We start from the raw sequence: 18,467 nt of genomic DNA, 5'->3' as shown, positions 1-18,467 counted from the left end.
CCCTAAGTCACTGTTCGTGTGGAGTTTGCACATTTTCCGCGTGTCTGTGTGGGTCTCACCCCCACAACCCAAAGATGTGCAGGGTAGGTGGCTTGGCCACTCTAAATTGCCCCTTAATTGGAGAAAAGGAATTGGGTACTCCAAATTTTTTTGAAAAAGGGATTCTTTGATTGATGATAATGTCCTTAAATGGCTTTATGCCATACCTTCTAGCCCTGTGTGATGTTTCCCCTCCAGCAGTGTGCTGTCACGCCAAAGCGATTCGCTACTGGTTTTCGAATTGAAATCAGGGGGTGTAGTGGAAACCAGAAGCGCTTGGGTTGAGGGTCAAGGCTGGGAGGTGACCCGGGGCAATCCCTCTTAGGCGGAAGGGGGCTTCCCCTTATGTGTGTTGGGGGTAGAGGGGTGCGCACAGGATAATGTGTGGGTCGTGGGGGGTGGAAGAATGCACTCGGATAATTTGCTGGTGGAAGGGTTGCCTCAAAGCTTGTTGGGCGAATCCTCCTTGGCCGTGGGGCAGGTGGGAGGGAGTTCAGTGTTCCAGCTGATCGGTTCATCCTTTAATGATGGTGCCCGATCTCCGTGTAGCCAGGCTTGCCAGTTCTATGAGGTCCCGCTCCACCAAAGTGACAGTGCTGAACACCCACCAACTTTATTTCTGACAAAGTGTCTGAAGATCTTGACAGAAAACTTGGCTGTGTTTCTGGGAGAAACACATCGGTTTTCTGTCAGTACCTGACAAGTTGCCATTTTTTGGAACGTTCCATCCATAGTCAGGATTATTTATTGCATTATTCTGTAATATATGTTATATACACACACAAGCGTGACAGACAGGGTGGTATTTGACTTGTATGCCAAAGAAAACCTTTTGAGAAAGCTGTCGCTTTTCATAACTAGGAGGTTGAAAGTGTGTTTTTTTTATGTAGGTGCAACTGTGGGACTCCAAGATGGCCTCACCTCATAATCTGAGTTTGGCTAATTTAAATATTTTGATCATTTTCTCACTATGCAGCCCAAGAGTTTGAATGAATTGGGAGCAACACCTACAGACATCTTGCTAGTGACCAGTCTCACTGTTAATCACAAAGCATTTTGGTATCTTATTCCCCTTCCAAAATCTGTTTTAAGTTCTGTTTTAGAAAAAACTAGCTCATCTTTTTGTTTGTATGTCAACCGTCCTGTCCAGGTAGAGCACATGCCTTAAGGCATTCTGAGCATTGTTGCCACTCAGGTTTCAAAGAAACAAATGCATTCTGCGGTGTTGTACTGTGAGTGAGTGTAGTATATTCTGAAAGTTAGAATCATGGAATAGCTACACAAAAAAGGACGTTATTTGACCAGTGTGCCATGTGGGTCTCTGCAAGGGCAACTCAGCTCATCCCACTCCCCCCACCCTTTCTTTGTGTCTCCATAAATGTTTTCCCTTCAGGTAATTCTCTAATTCTCTTTTCAAAGCCATGACTGAATCTGCCTCCACCACACTCTCAGGCTGTTTAAACATGTTTTTTCTCATGTCACCATTGCTTCCTTTGCCAATCACCTTCTGTTTGTACTCTGGATTTGGATTTGTTTTATTGTCACGTGTACCAAGGTACAGTGAAAAGTATTGTTCTGCATACAGCTCAGACACATCATTCCACACATGAAAAAAACATAGGACATACTTAAGTACACAATGTAAATGCATAGGCACCACGAGCCTTCAACCAATGGGAAAACTTTTCCCATATCTACTTTGTCTAGATCCCTCAATTTAGGAACACCTCTATCAAATCTCCTCTTAACCTTCCCTTCCCTAAAGTTGATTTGTGAACGGCCCGGCATGTAGTTCGATTTAGGGTTCCCCAGCAAGTCACCTGTTGCGCCCGGATTCGCGTCGGGAACAACAGGGTCACTGAATCACACCCTGGTGTCAGAATTGCACACAATACTCCAGTTTAGGCACAAACAGAGTATTATAAAGCTTCATGATAACTTCCATGCTTTTGTACTCTATGACTCAATTTATAAAGTACAGGATCATTTACTTCTTTTAATAATAATCTTTATCCGTGTCACAAGTAGGCTTACATTAACACTGCAATGAAGTTACTATGAAAATCCCCTAGTCGCCACACTTCAGCAACTCTTCGGGTACACTGAGGGAGAATTCAGAATGTCCAATTCACCTAACAAGCAGGTCTTTCAGAACTTGTGGGAGGAAACCGGAGCACCCGGAGGACACCCAAGCAGACATGGAGAGAGCATGCAGACTCAGCACAGAAAGTGACCCAAGCCAGGAATCAAACCTGGGTGCCTGGCACTGTGAAGCAACAGTGCTAACCACTGGGCTACCATGCCGCCCATCAATCTACCGGCCACCTTCAATGATTTGTGCACATGTAATCCCGAGGTCTCTCTTCTCCTGCTCCCTGTATAGAATTGTGTCCTTTATTTTGTATTGCCTTTCCTCGTTCTTCCTTCACCGAGCACTTTCCTTCCCAGAAGTTCACAATACGTCCGGCCGGCTTTTGTGCCATCTCCCTTGTAGGCAATAGTAATGCAGTAGCTGTAGTTTCTCTGGATTTTCACAGGACCATCGATAAAGTCAAGATAGTTTGGAGGGAGACGGTGCGTCATGGCAATTTCTCTGGGCTACTAATCCAGAGGCTCAGGCTAGTTTCCTGGTACAGATTCAAATCCCACCATGACAACTGATGGAATTTGAATTCAATCAATAAAATCTGGAATTAATAATTAAATAACATCTCAGATCTCACTATAAGTTGTGCCACAGGTTAGCAAGGTGATGAAAATAGAAAAACAAGCAGTATGCTTTATCTTGAGAGGGATAGAATTGAAAAGTTGGGAAGTTATGCTGAACCTGTATTAAAGTTTGGTGAGACCACATATTGAATCCAATTCTGGTCCCCATATTGAAAAAGGAAATGGAGGCACTGGAGAGAAGAGTTACAAAGATTATACCATATGCGTGGGTGAACACATCAGGAAAGGATTGAATGGCTCGCTGTCTTTTGAAAAATGAAGGCTGGGAGTAACTTAATAGAGGTCTTTAAATTTATGAAAGGTTTTGGTCAGGTCAGTACAGAGGGAATGTTTCATCTTGTGGGGAAGAACATAACCAAAGGCCATCAATATAAGATATCCCTATATCCAACGTAATCTGTAAAGTTTGAAATAGTTAAGAGTGACAGTGGTATATTCAGGGAGTTGTGGTGAAATGTGACAGTGAGAGAGTTGTGGCCCACAAACTGGTTAAACCTCGATATCAACCTCGATATCGACAGGGAAGCCAAAGCCAGCTCTGGGAACACTGCAAATCGCAATCTCCAGGCCTTTGAGAAGGAAAGGAATATTACACAGATTTCAAATGTAATTTAAAAAGTTATATTATATTAGAAATTTAATTTCTAGCACTTTTTCCTTGGGTTATTGAGAAACAATCATAGGTGGTTAAAAACATTTTCAAAATATATCTAGAATGATTCTATCAATTACCTGTTTCCTATTTGTCAGTTTATTAGGTGGATTTTATTCGGTGCTTGCAAATTCTTCCCATTCCCTTCATTTTTTAATTCCTTGTTTGTTGGCAGATTTCTTTCTTTATTAATAATGTGTAATCATTATCACTCAGGTAACAGTGAGTGATTGTAATTTACCATTTTTTTATGAACATGGCTGACATTTAGCAAATATGATGAGAGATGTTTAGTGAGAACAATTTGAGATGTGAATTTTTCCATTCCTTACAGACAGCACGGTAGCATTGTGGATAGCGCAATTGCTTCACAGCTCCAGAGTCCCAGGTTCGATTCCCGGCTTGGGTCACTGTCTGTGCGGAGTCTGCACATCCTCCCCGTGTGTGCGTGGGTTTCCTCCAGGTGCTCCGGTTTCCTCCCACAGTCCAAAGATGTGCAGGTTGGGTGGATTGGCCATGATAAATTGCCCTTAGTGTCCAAAATTGCCCTTAGTGTTGGGTGGGGTTACTGGGTTATGGGGCTAGGGTGGAGGTGTTGACCTCGGGCAGGGTGCTCTTTCCAAGAGCCGGTGCAGACTCGATGGGCCGAGTGGCCTCCTTCTGCATTGTAAATTCTATGACATGCGAGACACAAGGGCTGAAACATCCTTGGTTCTGCCATTCTGGTATATGTGGGTACTTGCAACCCTATTTCTGACCGTTATTCAGGGTCACGTTGTGTGTTATGTTTTATGGCACATTTCTGGCATTGCCAAGAGGTTTCTGACATTGTTAGGAACAAGAAGGTGTTTATTAATAGAGTAACATGGTATAGAAGGTTTTGCAGCACCAAGCTGACTTGGAGCACTGCATCAAGTCCTCACATGTTTACTAGATGGCTGCCCAAGAGAGGACGCCAGCCTCTGGGGTGATCTCTCTCTCCTGGTTCTCATTGGTCCCTCTCAAAGTCAGGTGACCCTCTTCTACTCTGCTGTTTAAAAGAGACAGACCCCACAAACTACAGTGGGGCTACCTCATTAAACTTCAGCAGCATCCATGTGAAGATTGGCAAATCTGTCATCATGTTTATAGTCTCGGACTATCTATAATTGCAAATTGACTCCATATTGGTAACAATTGTGATTTTTATTTAAATATAAGTAATAATTAATACCCATGATGGAGTTAATGTTCACTGTAACCAAGTGAGAAATATATTCCCTTGTTCACGGGATTATTATTTTAACAATAAAATATTAAAGCATGCTGCTGTGCAGAGATACCTGGGTGTGCTAGTGCATGAGTCACAGAAAGTTGGTTTACAGGTGCAACAGGTGATTAAGAAGGCAAATGGAATTTTGTCCTTCATTGCTAGAGGGATGGAGTTTAAGACTAGGGAGATTATGCTGCAATTGTATAAGGTGTTAGTGAGGCCACACCTGGAGTATTGTGTTCAGTTTTGGTCTCCTTACTTGAGAAAGAACGTACTGGCACTGGAGGGTGTGCAGAGGAGATTCACGAGGTTAATCCCAGAGCTGAAGTGGTTGGATTACGAGGAGAGGTTGAGTAGACTGGGACTGCACTCGTTGGAATTTAGAAGGATGAGGGGGGATCTTATCGAAACATTTAAAATTATCAAGGGAATAGACAGGATAGATGCGGGCAGGTTGTTTCCACTGGTGGGTGAAAGCAGAACTAGGGGAGGGTTTCCCCGATCTTTGCCTCAAAATAAGGGGAAGTAGATTTAGGACTGAGTTTAGGAGGAACTTCTTCACCCAAAGGGTTGTGAATCTATGGAATTCCTTGCCCAGTGAAGCAGTTGAGGCTCCTTCATTAAATGTTTTTAAGGTAAAGATAGATAGTTTTTTGAAGAATAAAAGAATTAAGGGTTATGGTGTTTGGGCCAGAAAGTGGAGCTGAGTCCACAAAAGATCAGCCATGATCTCATTGAATGGCGGAGCAGGCTCGAGGGGCCAGATGGCCTACTCCTGCTCCTAGTTCTTATGTTCTTATGTTCACCCCGGGATGAGACTGTGTCCCTGTACTTCCTTGTCCGCCAACCTTGTGGCTCCTGTTAAATTCCATAAACTGAGAAAGGCTCCAGCCCCTACTGTTACACCTCAAAAAACCAGACTGCATATTAGATTAGATTCATTAAATCACTAATCTTCCATACCCAATTCAACCTATCAATGGGTTGACAGGTATATGTTCAGGCAGAGACGAGGCCTGGGTCTCTCTTATCTTCGTTTCCGGCCTTTTTCCCTGGTTCAACATTTAATGAAGGTCTCAAAACAAAGAGGCTAGCTGTTAAAAAAACTTTTAACTTAAATATGATTCTCATTACCAATTCTAATAAAATAGAAGTAAAATTGTAATTGTGCAAACTTAATATTAACATTAACATTAACCTGCAACTTAGTAAAGCTTCAATACTGAAAAATAATAATATAGTTGGTTATATTTTAACAAATAACAAAAGTTTCTAATGCACACGACTACATCCGGGAAGTGATAAAAAAAAGTAGCGCTGTAGATGTCTTCATACGCCCTCCCTTAGCTTGCAATAACATTAGCAACCAACTGTTTTGAAGGACTAAAACAGTTAATTTTGAAGAAGAGTAATTCCAACAAAAGTTTTTGTTATTGAACCCTTTCAAACCTATGCCCTCCTAACCCTATGGGTGGAATTTAGAGGGCCCGATCGCCACGGCGCAACTTCCATTATGGCCTCGAAAGCTCACGTATCAGTTTGAGACGTATCAGGTATCAGTTTGAGATGCTGTGCATGCATTGGTGTAGGGGGGGTGCTGGAGACAATGGAGGACAGGCGGGGGGGGGGGGGGGGGGGGGGAGTGCCCAGATGCTAGTCGTTGGGGGGGAGGTCCGATTGTCCCGATACTTGTGTGGTGTGGGGGGAGGGTTTCCCCGATCTTTGCCTGCTGGGGGCTGGTTGGCCTTCTGCATGTGGGGTTGAGGGATGTTCGCCGGAGGATCCTGATCTCCGTGGAGGGGACCTATATCCATGAGAGGGAGTCTCCTGGTTTCCGTGTCCAGGCTTTTCTGGCCTGGTCCTCCTTGTATTTTTTACATTGCGTGGTGAATGCTCATTAGGTGCGAAATTCTCTGACCCCACGCAGGGTCGGAGAATCGGCCGGCAGCGGCGTTAATCCCGCTCCCGCAGGGTTTTTTATTCTCTGACCGGCCAAAAACCGGCGTTGTGCAAATCCCGCCGGCAGCCTCTGAAAACATCTGGCGCCGGCGGGATTTTATTATATTTTTGTTTCAACAAATCTCCGGCCCGGATGGGCCGAAGTCCCGCCGACGTGGCCATGGGTCACGTCGGCGAAAAACAGAGTAGCTTTAAAACGGCGTCAACCATTGATGATGGTTGACGCCGTTCAGTGTCCGAGGGTGAGTGGGGGTGGGGGGGTGGGGGGGGGGGGGGGGGGGGGGGGGGGGGGGGTGGGGGGGGGGGGGGGGTGGGGTGGGGGGGGGCGAGTGTGGGTGGAGGGGGGGGGCGAGTGGCGGGGGGGGGGGCGAGTGCGGGGGGAGGGGGGGCGAGTGCAGGGGGGGGGCGAGTGCGGGGGGGGAGTGCGGCTGGGGGCGAGTGCAGGGGGGGGCGAGTGCGGGGGGGGTTTGGGGGGCAGCGGCGTGCAGAGAGGGGGGTGGCGACGGATGGCCGGGGCCAACGCACCGTCGCCCCCCCCTCTGCACGCCGTTGCCCCTACCCCAACCACCCCCCCCCACCACCACCACTACCCCCCTCTCAACGCCGCAACCCCCCCCCTCTCAATGCAGGGTTCCCCCCCCTCAACGCAGGGTCCCCCCCCTCTCCTCCGGTACACACACACACCCCCCCTCTCAACGCCGGTACCCACAACCCCTCCCCCTCCCTCTGAAGGCCGGTACCCCCCCCCCTCCCTCTGAAGGCCGATATCCCCCCCCTCCCTCTGAAGGCCGGTACCTCCCCCCTCCCTCTGAAGGCCGGTACCCCCCCCGCCCTCTGAAGGCCGGTACTCCCCCCTCCCTCTGAAGGCCGGTACCCCCCCCCCCCCTCTGAAGGCCGGTACCCCCCCCTCCCTCTGAAGGACGGTACCCCCCCTCCCTCTGAAGGCCGGTACCCACACACCCCCCTCCCTCTGAAAGCCGGTACCCCACACACCCACCCTCTCTCCTCCTCCCCCCTCCTTCCTCCTCCCCCCATTCCTTCCTCCGTTAGTGGGGGGGGGGGGTGCGGCATTAGTGGGGGGGGGGGTGCGGCGTTGAGAGAGAGGGGGCGGCGTTGGAGGGGGGTAGGGGTGGTGAGGGGGTAGGGGTGGTGAGGGGGTGGGGGCGTTGGAGGGGGTAGGGGTGGTGAGGGGGTCGGGGTGGTGAGGGAGTAGGGGTGTTGGAAGGGGTAGGGGTGGTGAGGGGGGGGGGTTGCGGTAGGGGCAGCGGCGTGCAGAGGGGGCGACGGTGCGTTGGTCCCGGCCATCCGTCGCCCCCCCCTCTGCACGCCGCTGCCCCCTACCTCAACCCCCCCTCACCACCCCTACCCCCTCCAACGCCGCCCCCCCCTCTCTCAACGCCGGTACCCCTCCCTCTCCTCTCAACGCAGGTACGCCCCCCTCTACTCTCCTCTCAACTCAACGCCGCAACCCCCTCCCCCCCTCTCACTCAACGCCGTAAACCCCTCTCCTCTCCTCTCCTCTCCACGCCGCAATCCATCCCTCCCTCCCTCCCTCCCTCTCTCCCTCCCTCCCTCCCCCTCTCCCTCTCTCCCTCTCTCCCCCCTCTCTCCCTCTCTCCCCCTCCCTCCCCTCTCTCCCTCCCTCCCCTCTCTCCCTCCCTCCCCTCTCTCCCTCCCCTCTCTCCCTCCCTCCCCTCTCTCCCTCCCTCCCCTCTCTCCCTCCCTCTCTCCGGCTCTCCCCCTCCCTCCCTCCCTCCCTCTCCCCCTCTCAACTCCGCAACCCCCCCCCCAACAAACGCCGGGTCTTTCTCCTCTCCCCCCCCTCCCAAACGCCGGGTCTCTCCCTTCTCCCCCCCCCCCCCCCAAATGCCGGGTCGCTCTTCTTTCCCCCCCCCCCAATGCCGGGTCGCTCTTCTTCCCCCCCCACCCCCCAATGCCGGGTCGCTCTTCTTCCCCCCCCCCCTAATGCCGGGTCGCTCTTCTCCCTCCCCCCCCCTAATGTCGGGTCGCTCTACTTCCCCCCCCCCCCCCAATGCCGGGTCGCTCTTCTCCCCCCGCCCCAATGCCGGGTCGCTCTTCTCCCCCCCCCCCCCCCAATGCCGGGTCGCTCTTCTTCCCCCCCCCCCAATGCCGGGTCGCTCTTCTCCCCCCCCCCCCCCCCCCCCCAATGCCGGGTCGCTCTTCTCCCCCCCCCCCCCCCCCCCCCTCCCCAATGCCGGGTCGCTCTTCTCCCTCCCCCCCCCCAATGCCGGGTCGCTCTCTCTCCCCACCACACAAACGCCGGGACTCGCCACTTCCGCAGCTGGTGAAACTGGCGCCTATCGCGTCAGTCCGCTGCTGGCCCTTCCGGGAACGGAGATTGCCATCTTAAAAGAAGGCCCGGACGCCGGAGTCATGCGCACCGCTTTTTCCCGCCGGAAATGGGCGTCACGTCGGTCCGCGGAGAATTTCGCCCTAGGAAAGAGACAGAAAGAACAGCCCTTAAACTGACATTCAGAGTATCATCATTTGCTATACATGTCAATCTCAGTACTCTTATGTGAAGACGTTCTATGTAATATTGTTTAGAATACCAATTTCAACTTGTCTCCCTGTCTTATTATTTTTGAATATTTTAAAGTAGAAATTGGGATTAAAAATATCTAATGCACAGAAGCTCAAATAGACCTACTTCCTGTGACACGGGTCAGTAATTGGTCCTTGTGACAGCTGTTAATTGATTGGGAGAGAGTGTAGGATAAATGATTGACAGGATGTGACCAGTGATATTCCCCAGAGGTCTAGACTAGTGCCTTAGCTTTCTACTACATATACAAATGACATGAGAATCGTATATCCTAATCTATAAACACCTCTAAGTGAGGAGGCACAGTAAGTTGTGATGTAAACAGGAAGTGCAAAAGGATATAGACAGACTAAGTGAGTTGGCAAAACTATGGTACATAGAGTCAAACTGTTGAATAATAATAATCTTTATTAGTGTCACAAGTAGGCTTACATTAACACTGTAATGAAGTTACTGTGAAAAGCCCCTAGTCGCCACATTCCGGCGTCAATTCGGGTACAGAGGGAGAATTCAGAATGGCCAATTCACCCAACAGCATGTCTTTCGAGATTTGTGGGAGGAAACGGAGCACCCGGAGGAAACCCATGCAGACACAGGGAGAACGTGCAGATTCTGCACAGACAATGACCCAAGCCGGGAATCGAACCTGGGACCCTGGAGCTGTGAAGCAATTGTGCTAACCACCGTGCTACCGTGCCGCCCCAGTGTGAGATATTCAATTTTAGATTTGAGAAAGACGAGTTGAAATATATTCTTAATGGTGTGAGACTAAGAGCTGTGGAGGAACAAAGAGATAGAATGCTGGAATCTTAGAGAAGAGAAGGAGACCACTCAGACCGTCAAGGTTATACTACCTCTTTGAAAGAGCTGTTCTATTTTGCGGCACAACAAACATTTTCTATTTACAAATAGCCCAGTGAACCAGCAGGATCAGTAAAATGTTCGATCATCTTGAATAGGTTTAGGCCTATAATTAAAAAGTGACTTTGTCCCAAAGAAATAAATGGTTCAATTGTCAGTGTTCGCACTGCACATAAATCTGCTTGTCCAGTGTCCCTTAATTCGAAAATCATGGGCTGAATTTCCCTAGCCTGTTTAAGATGGGTTCAGAGGTGGAGGGCAGAGGAGCTGCGTGCCAGAAAAACCTGTTGGAATGGCTCCCCAGTGCTGTCCCATCTCAGTGTTATGTTCATAGGGCGGGCTTCCATGAGAATTGGCAGCTTGCTCCACAGGGGTGGGCAAGCAATGAAACCAATTGAGGCCCCAGTGAAGGGCCTTTCTCCCCCCACACTGCAACTTTCCCCGTGTCACAGGAGCAGCCTGCTGTTGAGAAACCAGCAATGCTGCGGACGTGATCTCTCCCTGGGGAGGGGTGGGGGAGTGCAGGGGTTGGGGGGTTTAGCTGGCAATGAGTGGCTGAATTAGTTTGGAAGGGGCCAACAATTTTCACAGGTCCAGGAGTGGCTGCAGCCACTCTTGTGCAGGGCCAAACCTGTACCGTTAGGCTCCTCAACAGTACTTTGCCATCTTTCTCACCACTGAAGAGGGAGGTCTTTTTGAGTACCTCCATCGTGTAGTGCCTTATTGCTGCCCCTGTTCTCCAGCACTTTTCTGATGGCTCTGAGATCTGGACACTGTTGTGTGCCCTCCTAGTAAGACACCCCCGATTCCATGGTCTGCGTGTTGAAATTAACTGGGCAGCCAATGCAGAGGCAGCGATTTAGGAGGCCACCTAACATAAAGTTGCTCCTGCAGGCACATGGGCCATGCATTGACTCAGGAACTGCACATGGTCCCGATAATGTGGCCTCAATGCCTGTGGGAAAATTCAGCCCCATGAATCCCAAAAGCTGCTGCCAACCATTCTTGTTCTTGGGCCTATTATCCATTAATTTTTCCAAGCAATTTTCACATCTGCCTATGCTACCTACATCTATTTTCTTCTTGGCTTCTATCCTGGACACTCTTCTCCTTGTCTGTCTGCCAAGTGGTTGTTTAATACTTTCATCACTGATTGTGAAATTCTATTAAAATGAATATAAATTAAATGCTGCCAATTTAAGATGTTAGGATATGTTTTCCATTGCACACTGATGTCAGCAAGAAATCCGCATCAATACAGGATTCCAGCTTTGCACGTGCACCAATATTTTAATAACCTTAGTGGGGAAGAGGAAATTTCTAACAGTTTATGTCTCTAATGTAAAATAAAATGATTGTTTATTTTAAATACATCTTTCCTCTTGTAGGTGATAACCCTTTACCACACTGTGCTCAAACAATAAGTCAGCTGCCCTCTTTGAGACAAGATACCAACCGTTATCCTACCATCGATGAGCCCCTTCCTCCCAGTAAGATTTTGTTTTATTTGAAATCTTTCTGTTGTGTTATCAGTGTAGGAAATACTTTGGGTTTGTTTGTTCTGAAGCAACTGATCGAGACAAGATTGAACTGGTTAATTAGAAAATGTTGAAGAAAATGTCTTTCAGCTCTTTCTGAGAGGAACAGATTTGGGCAAAGACAAAAGTCTCGTACAGGTTTTCCATTTCTTTCAACAAGTAGGGAAGAATATCAGGTACACGATGGAATAATTCCAGGGTGTGCAGAATGAAAGGTCAAACTGCTTTATTTTAAATTGAAAATAAAGCCGCTACCACAACACACAAAACAAACGTCCCAGCCCAGGGCTATCGGGAACAGCCGGTCCGGGTCTGGGAGCTACATTTGGAGGTCGCGCTAACGAGCCCCAGCTGAGTAGGCCTCCACCACAGGAACTCGTATTCTATTAAACCCACGGGGAGAACAATCAGGGATTCCCCTGCGATCCTCGTGAGGGTTTTCATACATGAAGATGTGTGTTCAGCACAGATTATCAAAGTGAATGTTTATCAAACAGCAACACCTTTTCACAAGCAAAATGAGTATAATGTACAAAAGTGTCTGTTCCATTTTCAAGTTGGACGATTTGATAAGCTGTGAAGAAATGCATACAAAAGATGAATTAGTCTGTTCTACGTTACACATTGATCACATTTACAAAGGCTGCTGGAGTTCAACAAAGAATACAATTGGTGATAGTCCTCTGATCCCTCGCCATCAGAGCATTACTCAGGCCCTGAATCTTCAGATGTTAGAAGCCTAGCTGGTAATTTATTTTAGTCAGTAGAGATCATTAGAATGGAAGTGGGTTGCTTAGATCCATCCGTGATAAAGGCATGTGAAATATATTTTCATTTCACTCACTGCATGGTTTATTGCAGGTTTGAGAGATGCACCCAGGGAGAGGGGCATGAATGAATGTTTCTAATTATATGATTCATCCTTTGAATCTTGGACTCATATTAATTGTTGATTGATAGCTAATTTGGTAACACTCATTGTCCTGTACAGCTTCTAATTGTATCCCTAGGCTTGGTTCACTCAGGCCCAGATATTCATCCCCGTTCTGAATTGCAGAGTGATTCCCGGCTCGGGGAGCCCAACCTTTAAAAATCAAAACCTGCAGGCTAGGAGTTTCAGTTGGAAGGGGTTAGGGGGGTGGGGCAGGGGGAGACTGAAAAAAGAGTTTGGGCAAGTGCCCCGGAATGAGGGCACAGGCTGCTGAGTGTACAGACAGGCTGGGTTCAGGGCCTTTCCTCTGTGCCCTGGCATTGTGTTTAAATAAATAAAAAATAAGAAGAAATGAAACATCCCTCCAACACTCGCCCCGCCACACACAAACTGCCCAAGCCCACTCCAGGCAAACTATGCTGACCCATGCCCCACCACTCACCACCATGTTAAGTTAGGGCCATTCTACCAACACCCCATGGCTTCCATACCCCCATACCAACTTAGCATCCCATTGCCCCCCAATTCCCCATGACAACTTAGTGCCAACTCATGCTTACCCATACCTGGCACCTTTGCTTTGCTTTTATCCAATCCATGCCAACTCCTTGGCCAGTACCTTGTTGGCTTTGACACTTCCTGAATTTTCTAAAAATTTTCTAAAATCTATCTAAAAATTGCAAAGTGTGCTGAATCTAAGGGATTTTTACAGCAACTTCATTGCAGTGTTAATGTGACACTAATAAAGATTATGATTATTATCAGACGGGAAAAGCAGTATGAAACTCACTGGGCTGGATTCTCCGATTTTGCGGCTAAGTACCAACTCCACGTGGGAACTGTGGCATTTTACGATGCCAAAATCGGCGCTGAACCCTCACCGATCCTGGGACCGTTGAGGGGATAGCTGCCGCACTGGGTAAAACCCCTGGCTCCCACGCCAAAAACGGTTGGGACCGTCAGCATGCGCACGGCGATGACCTGCAGCAGTCGAGCCATACAACATGCATCAGCAGTGCGCGGACCCGACCTGACAGATACTGTCCCCTTGGCCACCAATCACCCCAGCCCTCGCGGAGCCCCCCCCCCCCCCCCCTGATCAGCAGCACGGCTCCTGGCCGACCGTGGTGGCTCTGGACACAGACCGCGGCCACCACGCTGGGTTCCCAACCGCTCAGACCACATGTCCCCCTCACATTCGGGAACTCAGCCCATCGGGGAAGTGGCATCAGAAGAAGTTCCAACGGCATGCAGTGCGCGACGCAATGACCCCATTTCGGAGGGGACGGAGGATAGAAAACCGGCATCGAAAGCAGCCATTCACTGGTTCATTCCTCAGGGCAATGCTTTGACCAATCAGAGTCAAGCTGCCTGGTTTAAAATTAAAACAATGCTTGGCAGTTAACTGTCAGTCATCATCGAGTGGTGCATTCTCCATGGAAACACCTCTACCAATCAGAATCCACTTACCACCCAATCAGCACGTTCTTCTCATATAGTGCAAACTCATTGTTTCCCCGACATTGATATTCTTGCAATTGTCCTGATTGGTGCAGATGAAAAGCATTGACAAAATATCATTTTTCAGCAATGCTGTTAGATACCACCTCCTGTTAAGAAACCACAGGTCATAAACATAAGTGGTCTAAATGTTCTACACGAGAAATATGTCCATACCAACGAATACCCATGTGTAAAGTTGGATAATGCACAAACAGGTTGTATTTTGCATGACATTATAGAGTGCCATAAACCTCAGGAAACCTGCAATGTTACGTCAGCACAGCTTATTTGATTGTTGTAAGATTTTAATGCCTCTTGGATATCCTGAGAGATATGGGAGCACATTTTGGATTTTTTCTGGCACACTTACATCAGTTTTCAGATGATGAGAAAGGTAATAATAGGAGAAAATGCAAGTTAATGGGGGAATTTTCCCAAAAAAATCAGAATGGGTTTTGGAGGGAGGTAAACACAAAGCATGCTGATGTGGGCAAAGAAACATATCATTAAATCTTCCTTTCCTTTCAAATATTTCTAAAACTAAATTTTGTGTTGGTGTTTTAAGATAGATTTTACCATTCAGTTTGATTTTGTGTGCAAGACATTGCAAAAGTATCACTTTCCTGCACCTTAGTTTTTATCCCTGCTATAATGCAATTTGGTGTACCTGCAACTTTGCAAAATGTGTCACACTCCACTCCCATTGTACCAACTTATTTCCATGTATCATTTGTGAGGTGATTGGGATTCTGTCTTCCACAAGAAGACTGAATCCCAATCACCAATTTCCACATGTGAAACATGATTGCAAAAGGCTAACAAATCTTGAAATCCAATGAACTAAAAATGAATTTAACTTATCCAGTTGCCCCAAAGTAGTGACTTTAGTCCCAGTGTCATATTTAAGGCTATTTGTTGGTTGTGCATTTTTAAAAAATTAGTCTTTTTGGAGTTTTCTGCATCCTTTTGAGCTCTGTAAGTTATTCTGTACGGGAACAATACATTCCATAAGTATCTTCTCTGGGACTGAGTGGGAGTTCTTTTGAATTTTACATCCTCGCGTTTTAAATTGAAGGTCTATTCACGCGGCGGAAATCGCATTCAGAAACATTGTTTGATGTTTAATTGCCTTTTGTCAACTGTTCATGTTTGATATCTCTGCCAAAATAAAAAGATTAGCTGTGAGAGTTTTATGCTTTGCTTTTGCCCTCATAAACTTATGCAAACCAGTTAATAGCCACTAACAACTCTAGAACACTATACTCTTTCAGCTAACTTCTCTTTGTGCAGTTTATTAGGAAAGAAAAGTCATTTAAAATACGCGGACCAAACATTTTAAAATTGACACGAAGGGGCATGAAAGGTTGAAGTTTACGTCGGGGTGAGGACAGTATAACTAAAAATGTTGTGTGGCTACTTGCAGAGTTTGAGCCCAACATAGCTCACTACAGCACACCTGTGGATCTTAATGAGAGTCAAAGTTCCTTCCTTAGTTCAGTTTATGCAAAACACAGAAAAAAGCCAAAATCCAGCACTTGGTCATGTTCAGGCTTAAACCTACTAAACGTATTCAAATGGACGAAGGGACTTCTTTCATTGGGGATGGCTAGAACCCCATGCTCCCCCCCCCCCCCCCCCCCACCCAACAACTCCCCTCTCCACTGCCCCTGTCCACCCCCACAATCTCAGCACACTTTGCCTGCAATTGGGCTATGCAGACATCTGAGATTCACTCTGAATGGCATGGAGTAAATTAAGAGACTGTCTCTGACCCTGTTAAATCGGGTAGGTATACCACCAGTTCTGAAGCCAGGATGTGCACTGATCACTGCTCCCAATGTACTCAAGTCTCATGTGAGATTTCAGTCCACGATCTTCTTGAATCAGGGACAAGACTGTTATCAACTGACTCAAGAATGTTACCAGATTTACTGACATATAAGCAATTTCAGAACAGGCTCTTCTCGAAAAGGCTATGGGGTTAATTTGAACTTGCAATTGACCATAACAGATTGATTGCAATGTTGTGATATACTCTCTTCAACTGCTACTGTACAACCCATGGCACCCTTTTTCCCTCAAAGAGCTGTTCCAGCACCCAACACAAATCCTGCAACATTCCAGAAAGGCATTGGAAGGGTTGATTGAATTCTGTGATCAACTATCAATTCCTTGAATTTCTCCAGGTGTGGTTTTTCTTGATCCCATATTTGCTGATTGACAAGCCCCACTGGGCCTCTCCCCAGCACGGCCATTTCACCGGCATAGATGCGGTTAGCTCCGTGCTCCCAGCGTGATGCACTCGGATAATCCGGCCCAGCATTTCCCTCTTGACCCTGGCACTCAGGTACCTGGCGGCCCGTGCCAGGTAATGCCGGCGCCCAGCTGTAGGCCAGGCCTGGCAGCTCTAAGCAGCGAATGGAAAGCAACCACCCCAACCTCGCTGGAACTCCACTTTGCCGTCCGTCCCCTATAGCCTTCGAGTTCCTTGTCTATCAAAAGTATGTCTAACTCTATCTTGAATAAATTCATGACCCAACCTTGACTGCTTTCTGGGGGAGAGAACTCCATATACTAATAACCCTTTGAAAGAAAATAATTGTCCTCATCTCTATCTTAAATGCTAGACCTCTTATTATAAAACTGTATTCCCTGGTTCAAAACTCTCCCACAAGAGGAAACAACCTCTCAGTGAAACAAAATTCGCCATCAGAGGACCATAGGCTGCTCTCCCCTTTGAGGGAGAGAGAGAGAACTGACTGGTGGTGATTTAACATGAGGGTCCCACACCCCAGGCTAGGGACAAAGTTGAGAAGGCAGGGTTACCTCAGGAGGAACTGGAATTGAACCTGTGCTGTTGAAATCACTCTGTATCACTAACCAGCCATCCAGCCAAGCTGGCAGGGCCAAGATGCCCAGGTGCCAGGTTGCCAGTGCCAACCGTCGGGCCCGGGGTGCCTTGCCCATAAGAGGTGGGTTGAAGAGGGCTTGAGGAACCCATAAGAGGTACGTTGATTGCAGGTAAGAGGCCGCAGTGGAGTTGCTGAAGAGAGTCGAAATGTTGCGGTGGCCTTTAAAAATGGCTCCCCGATCCATGACTACTCTTCCTGCACTGGCGAGTTGAACATATAAGTGCAGGAAATAACGTAAATGCAGCCTCAACAGGGCAGTCCTGAGGACAAAAAACTGGTAAAGTGCCGTTGAATAGCGGGGTCTTTCTAGGCGCTGCAGGCACCGAGAGACACCCTGCTAGGCGTGCCCGAAACGGGACTCTGTTTCTGTCCCATTGAATCGTTATATGTTCAGGTGAATAATCAATGATGGGACCAGAGACCTAGCGAATTTCATAACTAGGGCTAGAGAGGGTTTTAAACTCAATAGTGGGGGTGGGTTCAGTTGTATGGAAAATTAGAAAATTAAAGTTAAAGGAGAAGGTGGGAGTGCAGGTTAGTGTTGAGGCTGATTATTACCAGAAAGTATAAGGGAGGGACAGAATGCCATATTACACCAAGGAATCATACAAGAGTAGGGAAATTTGAAAATACACAAAGCATTCAGATTCAAATCGATGAGTTAACAGCGCAAATAGGGACAAAGGCTGGATTTACCCAAATGGGAGCAAAGTCCCATAGCGAGTGCGTTTAACCGCATGTTTCCTGGTGCTTGCAGCGCCGAGAAACTCAGCAATATAAAACGGCGCTCTGGTTGGATAGAGGGCTTCAGCAGGGAACGCGTGGCTGAGGCTGCACATCGCCCCGTTTAGTGCACTGAGGAGCTCTGCCCACCAGAACACCTCAGTGTAGTGAGAGATCGAGATGTCATTTAAATATCTCTGGAGCCTGTGAAGCATCCCCACCTCCTCCCCAGGCCCCATACACTATGGGAGGGTCCCTGACCCCCCTCCCCTCGCACCACCCAACATCTGTGCAGGGCAACCCTGGCCCAATCACCACTGTGCAAAAATGCCAGCATGGCACCTTGGCAGTGCCAATCTGACACCCAGGTGGCACTGCCAGGGTGACAGGTTAACAGTGACAGGGTGCCAGGCTAGAAGTGTCAGTGCCCAGATGGCGCCAACAATACTACTCTGCCCAAAGGACATGGACCTGGGGACCTCTGATCCCCTGGAAGACTGCTATGAGTGCCATTCCGTCTGGTCCCCGATTGTGGAGACAGTACTGAACGGCGCTCACCTGAGGTCTCCGAGGCAAATGGGTGGAAGATTTGGAAACTTTTTAAAGATCAACAAAGGGTGACTAAAAAAGTAATAAAAAGAGCAAAAAGAACATTTTTGAAAGAAAACTGATGCAAAATATGAAAACAAATAGCAAAAATGTCTATGGGTATATAGAAAGTGAAGAGAATAGCGAAAGAGAATGTTGGAGGATGGAACCATGGAGTTGATAGTGGGGAACACAGAAATGACAGAGAAGCTA

At 47.9% G+C, this 18,467-nt stretch overlaps 1 protein-coding gene and 1 long non-coding RNA gene across 2 annotated transcripts in view; one reads left to right on the top strand and one right to left on the bottom strand.

The window, feature by feature from the left end:
* Positions 1 to 18,467, top strand: part of LOC119966320 (E3 ubiquitin-protein ligase HECW1-like) — a 664,661-nt gene that overhangs the window by 356,485 nt on the left and 289,709 nt on the right. The window contains 1 exon segment of the mRNA XM_038797802.1: positions 11,448 to 11,549. Coding sequence (XP_038653730.1) covers positions 11,448 to 11,549 — 102 coding nt within the window.
* The window catches only part of LOC119966324, a 182,506-nt gene continuing 175,847 nt past the window's right edge, over positions 11,809 to 18,467 (bottom strand). Inside the window, exons 3-4 of the long non-coding RNA XR_005460729.1 lie at positions 13,999 to 14,138; positions 11,809 to 12,171 (exon numbers count right to left, since the gene is read on the bottom strand). This is a non-coding gene — a long non-coding RNA (uncharacterized LOC119966324). The remainder of the gene's footprint in view (positions 12,172 to 13,998; positions 14,139 to 18,467) is intronic.

This window comes from Scyliorhinus canicula, chromosome 5, assembly GCF_902713615.1.
Source record: "Scyliorhinus canicula chromosome 5, sScyCan1.1, whole genome shotgun sequence".
Classification (NCBI taxonomy): Eukaryota; Metazoa; Chordata; class Chondrichthyes; order Carcharhiniformes; family Scyliorhinidae; genus Scyliorhinus; species Scyliorhinus canicula.
This window is presented reverse-complemented; position numbering and strand designations above follow the sequence as displayed.